This window comes from Oryza sativa, chromosome 4, assembly GCF_034140825.1.
Source record: "Oryza sativa Japonica Group chromosome 4, ASM3414082v1".
Lineage (NCBI taxonomy): Eukaryota > Viridiplantae > Streptophyta > Magnoliopsida > Poales > Poaceae > Oryza > Oryza sativa.
The window spans coordinates 24,867,378-24,874,624 of NC_089038.1; the positions used below are offsets into that span (position 1 = coordinate 24,867,378).

The 7,247-nt window shown below is 44.7% G+C and overlaps 1 protein-coding gene across 6 annotated transcripts; it reads left to right on the forward strand.

Annotated features, from left to right (window-relative positions):
• The first annotated feature begins 1,139 nt into the window (after positions 1-1,139).
• Positions 1,140-6,999, forward strand: LOC4336224 (cyclin-dependent kinase G-2-like). Of its 6 annotated transcripts, none has more exons than XR_010740489.1 (8): positions 1,140-2,937; positions 3,031-3,159; positions 3,269-3,404; positions 3,492-3,646; positions 3,742-3,853; positions 3,947-4,053; positions 4,144-4,321; positions 4,394-4,645. XR_010740489.1 is itself a non-coding variant. In NM_001419595.1 (7 exons), the coding sequence occupies exons 1-7, from the start codon at positions 1,475-1,477 to the stop codon at positions 4,238-4,240; spliced, it is 2,133 nt and encodes a 710-aa protein (NP_001406524.1). In that variant the 5' UTR covers positions 1,143-1,474; the 3' UTR covers positions 4,241-4,645. The 6 variants fall into 6 exon arrangements, 1 of the variants encoding a protein (NP_001406524.1); XR_010740487.1 differs by having other exon boundaries at positions 3,558-3,646; positions 4,391-4,645; NR_185088.1 differs by adding an exon at positions 5,968-6,999 and having other exon boundaries at positions 1,143-2,937; positions 3,558-3,646; positions 4,144-4,768.
• The last annotated feature ends 248 nt before the right edge of the window (positions 7,000-7,247 follow it).

A 7,247-nucleotide genomic window follows, 5' to 3' on the forward strand; every position in this document is an offset into this window, starting at 1 on the left:
CCTCCACTCCATTGTCGCCGCCTCCCGTGCTTTGTTCGCTGTCGCCGTTCGCCGTCGCGCGTGTCGGAGGAGCCGGCACGAGCGATTCAAAGGCGGCGTATTTTGTGGCATATGGCTGAACAAAGCCTAGGGCGAATAGACCGGCATCCAGTAGCGGTTCAACCTTGGAGAGGCTTTGGTTCAACCTGTTTTTCCCTCTAGCAGACAGGAAGAAAACGCCATAGGAGATACAAAACAATGACGACACTGAGACACGATATTTGGTAACGGAGTTCAGCCGTAGCCTACATCTCCGGGGCACTGATTACGTGTGCTCCTCCCCGATCCATCATATACAGCGTATCAGAGTTACAACGACTCACGGCCACTTAATTAATCATGTGTTAAAAGGTCGCACCGTTTTACGTGCAGGAGGGATGGGTTCCCATCCTGCACTTGCGAACACACCCTTAGCATTCAATATTGATAGAGAAGAAATTGGCGAGAGAACCTGCGTTCGAAGGGATTCGAACCCAGGCCAGCATGTTGCTCCTGGCAGCTCCCTGCCAGCCAAGCTAGGTGCCGTTCTTGAAAATGCTTTTCTCAATGCAGTCTTTTTCTGTTGAGGGTGTGTTTAGTTCACGCCAAAATTAGAAGTTTGGTTGAAATTGGAATGATGTGATGGAAAAGTTGAAAGTTTATGTGTGTAGAAAAGTTTTGATGTGATGGAAAAGTTGAAAGTTTGAAAAAAAAGTTTGGAACTAAACTCGGCCAGAGTGGGATATGTTTTTTCAGTTTCACAGTCAAATCATCACAATGCTCCTGTCTGATTCTGTTACATGTCTTGCTTGGCCAGAGCTTCATCAGTTGGGGATTAGCTGCGATTAGAGCTTCAGTAGTACCTGGTAAATGCTGTACCTGGCAAGGTAGAGAGACGGCTAGCTTAGACTTTAGAGTACCTGTAATCTGTGAGATTCTTGCCTTCGATAGGCCCAGGGGTGTCCTAAGTTAAAATGGCCCAGCCCAACTCTGCCGCCTCACACAGCCGCAAGCATGTGATTACCAGAGTTGCTGGCACGATGGGCCCACCCGTCATCCACACGAGGGCCACGCCTTGCTAGGAGCGCGCGGATTTCCCGGCTCGACAAGAAGGGAAAGGCAGAAGCCGACTCGAAACAACGCGAAGCGGCGCCTCTGACTCGCTTCCGTTCCCATCTCTTCCTCTCCCTACCTCGCTCCGCCGCCGCCGCTCCCCTCCCGACCCGCCTCGCTTCCTCCCTCCGCCGCCGCCGCCGCCGCCACGGCCCGGCCGGATCCCACCCGGCCGCTCGATTCGAGGTCAGATCCAAACCCCAGCCCTCCCAGGTCCGAATCGCGCCGAATTTTTTTCTAGGTTTTGGTACGGATCTAGGGTTTGGCTTGCCGTGGGAAATTTTCGTGGGGGGAATTCTGTCGAATTTCTCTCGGCTTCCACGGTCTGGTTGGATTCCTGCTCATGGCCGCTGGGCGCCACGGAGGATACAGGGACTACGAGGCAAGGGAGCGGGAGCTCGACGCGGAGGCTTCCAGGAGGAGCAAGGAGCAGCAGCACCACCACCACCCGAGCGGCCGACACCAACGCGGCGACTCCGACCCCCGCTGCGAAGCTGACCGGCGCCGTGACGGCGGTCGCAGCAGGGGCGGCAGGGAGTTGTCGAACGGGTACGGCCACCGCCGCTCTCCGCCTCCCAGGAGTCGCCTCTCAGCGAGGCTCGGGGATCGCGAGCCTGGCGAAGTTCTGAGCGGTAGTGCGTCAGATGACTCTGGTGGGAGGCCGCATAGAGCGAGGGAGAATGGTGTATCAAGTTCTAGTAGGGATGGTGAATCGGTGGTGGCTGCATCGGCCTCATCACCTAGCAAGAAAAGGAAATTCTCACCGATAATATGGGATAGGGATAGCCCAAAGCCAATGCATTCTGATGTGGCGAAGGGCAAGAAGGCGGTGGACTCTGTGCCTACCGAGCTTCCTCTCCCTCCCCCTCCCCCTCTGCCTCCGCAGGATCACATCCCTGAGAGGTTGGCTGTGGAGAAGTCGCCGATGGATGTGGAGCCTGCTGTTGCTTCCGAGAGTCCTGAGCAGTTACAGGAGCATGCGGAGAGTAGAGTGATGGAGGAGGAAGAAGAGTACTCAACAATGAGGAACATATCAACTTCAAGGTGGGCTGGTGCTAATGATGACGAGGAAGAGGGGGCACCACACAGGAAGAAGAAAAGTGCATCGCCTGCAGACTCTGCTGAGTTGGGGCAGAGGAAGAAGGCTCTTAGCCCAGAACTTGGTGAGGTTGTGGCCAGTGATATCTCTGGAGGGAGGACCATGTCAAGGTCGTCTGATTCAGGGAGGTTGGGTGCTGATGAGAATGAGGATTTGGAAGTTGATAAAGATGATTATATGGACGTTGACAGAGATGATGATGGTAACAGTGATATTGCAAATCATCAGTCAGGTATGGACTCAGAGTATGAAGTGCGCCGGTCTGAAACACCAGAACCAGTGAAGCCACCGCACAGATGTATAAATATGCTTCAAGGTTGCAGAAGTGTTGATGAATTTGAGAGGCTCAACAAGATTAATGAAGGCACCTATGGTGTTGTATACAGGGCAAGGGATAAGAAGACTGGTGAGATTGTTGCGTTGAAGAAGGTCAAGATGGAGAAGGAGAGAGAAGGTTTCCCATTAACATCTCTTAGGGAGATAAACATCCTTTTGTCTTTTCACCATCCCTCAATTGTTGATGTTAAGGAAGTAGTGGTTGGTAGTAGCCTAGATAGTATTTTTATGGTGATGGAGTACATGGAACATGATCTTAAAGGTGTCATGGAGGCAATGAAGCAGCCATATAGCCAAAGTGAGGTCAAATGCCTGATGCTCCAGCTGTTGGAGGGTGTGAAGTATCTTCATGATAATTGGGTACTTCATAGGTAACTGTTGATTTGACGCTCTATTTTTGTTTGCCAAGTATCCTCAAACCTATCCTGATGCCTGTATACTGATATGCATTTTCCATATACCAGGGATCTGAAGACCTCAAATCTTTTGCTGAATAACCGTGGTGAGTTGAAAATATGTGATTTTGGACTATCTCGTCAATATGGAAGCCCGCTAAAACCTTACACTCAATTGGTTGTGACTTTGTGGTACAGGTAGGTCTTTGGTCAACATCAGATTCATCCCCAGTGTTTTGGCTTGCCATTAATTTTTCCATTGTGAGCTCTGTTTATCAATCTGACCTGCCTTTTTGCTCCTTCTCAGGGCGCCAGAACTATTATTAGGAACGAAGGAATATTCTACCGCCATTGATATGTGGTCTGTGGGCTGCATAATGGCAGAGCTTTTGGCCAAAGAACCATTATTTAATGGGAAAACTGAGTTTGAACAGCTAGATAAGGTATTTCGTTTGACTTGTGATTTTGCATCCTTGCAATTACTATATTTTTTTCAGAGGTCTCATGTTGGATTTCCTTTCCTGTTGCAGATACCTATAAACCTTGATATATATTATATTTGATCATATCTCATGGTGAAGCTACTTTTATTGCAGATATTTAGAACACTTGGCACACCTAACGAGAAGATATGGCCTGGCTATGCCAAATTGCCGGGTGTAAAAGTCAATTTTGTCAAACAACCGTAAGTGTCTCCTGGATAATGCATACCTAATCGTGTTGGTCTGATGAGTGTCTATATGCCATTGTGATGAAATTTCTGTTCTTTTATCTTGTCAGGTACAACCGATTAAGAGATAAGTTCCCAGCTGCATCTTTTTCTGGTCGTCCAATTCTGTCTGAAGCAGGTTTTGATCTGTTAAATAATCTTCTAACATACGATCCTGAGAAGGTAATGTGCTACTGCTATTTTTTTTTTCATGATTTATATCATGCATTCATATTTAAATACTTCAATCTGAGCACACCTGTTTTGGCTTTACAGCGGTTATCAGCAGATGCTGCTTTGCAGCATGAGTGGTTCCGTGAAGTTCCTCTACCTAAATCAAAGGATTTCATGCCAACATTCCCTGCTCTAAATGAATTAGACAGGTACTTCTTCGCAACCATTTAATCTACTTGTAGTGTTGCTTAAATATCTTTGTTTCATGTAGTGAAATTTATTTTCCTAAAATTCCACAGGCGTACCAAACGGTATTTGAAGAGTCCTGATCCTCTAGAAGAGCAACGATTGAAAGAACTACAAGGGAACATTGGCAACCGTGGTCTTTTTGGCTGAGCTATTAGCAACTTGTTTGGGCTCTATTGATCCTGACTGTCATGCATCATTCTGAATCTATGAGGTCAGATACACTCTGAGGTGAGATGTGCCATGGACATGAAGTATCACGCATCTTGGTGTCTACCAGCAACTGATAGTGTTCTTTAGCAGGCATGGTGCTGGTTTAAGTTGATAGGTACCTGGCCCATCATAGAAATTTTGTTGCAGGATTAACTCCAACCAGATTGATCATAAAAGCAGTCTAATCTGCCTGCATCGTAAGGTGTGGCATGTTGGCTTTTATTGGTTAACAGCAGTTTCACCTTTGGAACTTCTGTATGTAAAATATTCCAGATTGGTACGTTGTAAACAATGTTCAGTGCGTTGGATTTAAAATAAGAATATTCCATCATTTTTTTTCTATATTCTCCTAGTGCCTTTTCTTTTGATCTTTCCATTTTGTTTGCAAGAGACAAGAGAAGCGAAGGGGAAGGATGCCTTTTGCTTTTCACCAGGAAATCAATGGACAGTAATACAACTTGAAAGGTAAATATATTCAAAAACCATTTACCTCAAGTGATGTATTGCTGACTAAAACTGATGAGTGCACGTGCAAAAGATCATTTGTGATGAAAGGTCGTGGTTGAAGGTTATCTGTGTTTTCATAGGTCTTTTTAAATGTTGTCTGGAATCTGGACAGACACATGTTCCCATATATCTAAAAAAGAAATGAAAAAAAGGGGTTACTGATTAAAGGAAAATGGAACAGAAAAATGAAAAACGGAGGATACTGTTCTGTAGGTATTCTCCTTGGCATCTTAACAATTTGTGCAAAACAATGCTTGTAAGTAACAGTAACTGATGTTTCTGTATCCACCACTCAACAGTGCTGTTCAGCACTATATTTTCACTCCCATCCCATCTGGCTATGCACCAATCAACTGTAGGATGCAATGAGGGAAGAATGAAATGTTTCTTTGTAGTTACTGTTCATAAGCTATCTAATTGTGAATTTGGAAGTGAATGTTTGGTCTTTTTTTTTTCTTTCCTGTTCGGCAGCCAACTTTCATTTTCACTTATATAAATAAATCTTTAAAAGAGAGAAACTTCAGTATCTTGTTACTCATTATACGTGGTGGACTCTTCCATGTATTTGATCGCTTGCTCCCTTGATGTTCTATTTCATGGACTATTTATCTATTCAGGGATAATGTTCACCAACCGTTTACAAATAATATTTGGTTCTTCTGTTGTATCCTTCTAATCTGAATGGTTTTCAACTCACTGGGAAACAAGTTTGTCTTGCATCGATTGATGCTTTCGTTCTCTGTATACCACATTTTTAGGATATTATTAGTAACTGTCTAATGTATTGTGACTCTTGCAACCTGGAAAAAGGTCTTTTTCCTTTATCTAAATGATAATGAGGTTGAATTAATCAGCTAAGCATATCTGTAAATATTAACCATTAGCTAAGTTATAGTCATGCGAGGTAGAAGTGGTGAGATCAAAAGTCAAGATGTCTTTATTTTTATGCAACATGTTGACTACTTCGAAGATATGCTAGTTAACTCCTTTTATGCGACAAGTGTTTTGCGTAAACTGCCTTTATGCTTTGTGAACTGGTGGAAGACCATATGCTCAGTCATTTTGTGCTTTGCATTTTGGTGGTAACTTAAATGCTGCTTAAGTGCTTGGAGAGTTATTTGAACTCACTACAGCTGTTGTCTGTGACACGTCTGCAGCTTAAGCTGTGGCTGCTTCAAGATAGGAAGCTTGATGGCCCTCAGCTTGTTGTACCTAAGTGACTAAATTTTGTGGAAGGTCTTCAAGAGAGTTCACCTGTTACTTTAGTGAACCATAGTGGTCACTGGTCAGTCTACTTATCCTATCCTGTCTATTAATATACATCATACTTCTGACTGATTGTGGGGACCGCTCGTCCATTTCTTTGGGATGGTTGAGGTGTAACGCCTTCTCTTAAATGACATTATCTTCATGAACAACATTTTAGTTTTCTCCCTACAACTTTTTCCCTCTTGACATTACCTGTAAACTTTGAAAACTAGTACATGGACACCTGAAATGGTACTGCGAACTTTAAACTACTAGTGGAGCGGGTTACTCACAAAACTACTTTAATCTGATTAGTTTTAGATGGGATCACACAACTTGAAAGGCAAGACTTCTACTGTTTTAGCTTGCTCTGCATAGTTTTAGCAGCTTGTGCTGCAATAGGGTGAGGGTTGCTCAACTGCGCAAATCCTCCCCTGATGCAAGACCACATTAACTTGGACAAGAATATGCTTTAAAATTTTAATCATATATGATGCTTGCATGACCCGCTTGAGTGATATTTGGGTCTCTTTTTGTAATCGTGCTTCTCTCTAACTTGTCTTCCCATGCCTTGCCGATATGAGTTTTGGGATATATCGATATCTGTTCATTGGTTTGATTATTCGTTGTCGTTATTTTGTTCTAACGTGGCCTCGAAGAGCCTCTATAATTCAGCCGGCATTGCCTGTTCGAATGGCCATCCGAGGCCTGTCTGCATTGCTATGGGGGTGGCAGCTGATTCTATGTACGAAAGAGGAAGCACACGCATGTATCATTTTGTCAAGTACTGTTGTGTAGTGCATTGTTCGCTATGTGTACTTTGTGTTTTTCTCTCCCCCTTTTGTACTTTCCTATATCAATGCTTGTAAACATGGAGGACTATTGCTTTACAGTAGTAGGTACTGAGCTAGTATTACATGTAAGTCTGTCTCATTTACAAGAGAGGAGAAGTTGCCGTGTGTGCAAATGCTCAAATTCGGCTCCAGGAAACCAAGAGCGTTCGCGAATCCGCAGACCGGGCACCGTTGCTGAGGTGAGTGAGCTGGTCATGTCCGTAGCCTACGTGTAAACCAAGTGATGGTCCTTGCTGGAAGGTGACGGGCGGTAATAAATAAACTATACCCCCTGGTCACTTTGATCGGTCGGTACGAGGAATGGTTATCCTTCGGGAAAGCACGACTGCATTCAG

Excerpts from the sequence above, each read along its gene's own strand:
- LOC4336224 (NM_001419595.1), top strand. The coding sequence starts at position 1,475 with ATGGCCGCTGGGCGCCACGGAGGATACAGGGACTACGAGGCAAGGGAG. Across the intron at positions 3,160-3,268 it reads GTTGTGACTTTGTGGTACAG|GGCGCCAGAACTATTATTAG; the intron begins GTAGGTCTTTGG and ends GCTCCTTCTCAG. Across the intron at positions 3,405-3,557 it reads AGTTTGAACAGCTAGATAAG|ATATTTAGAACACTTGGCAC; the intron begins GTATTTCGTTTG and ends CTTTTATTGCAG.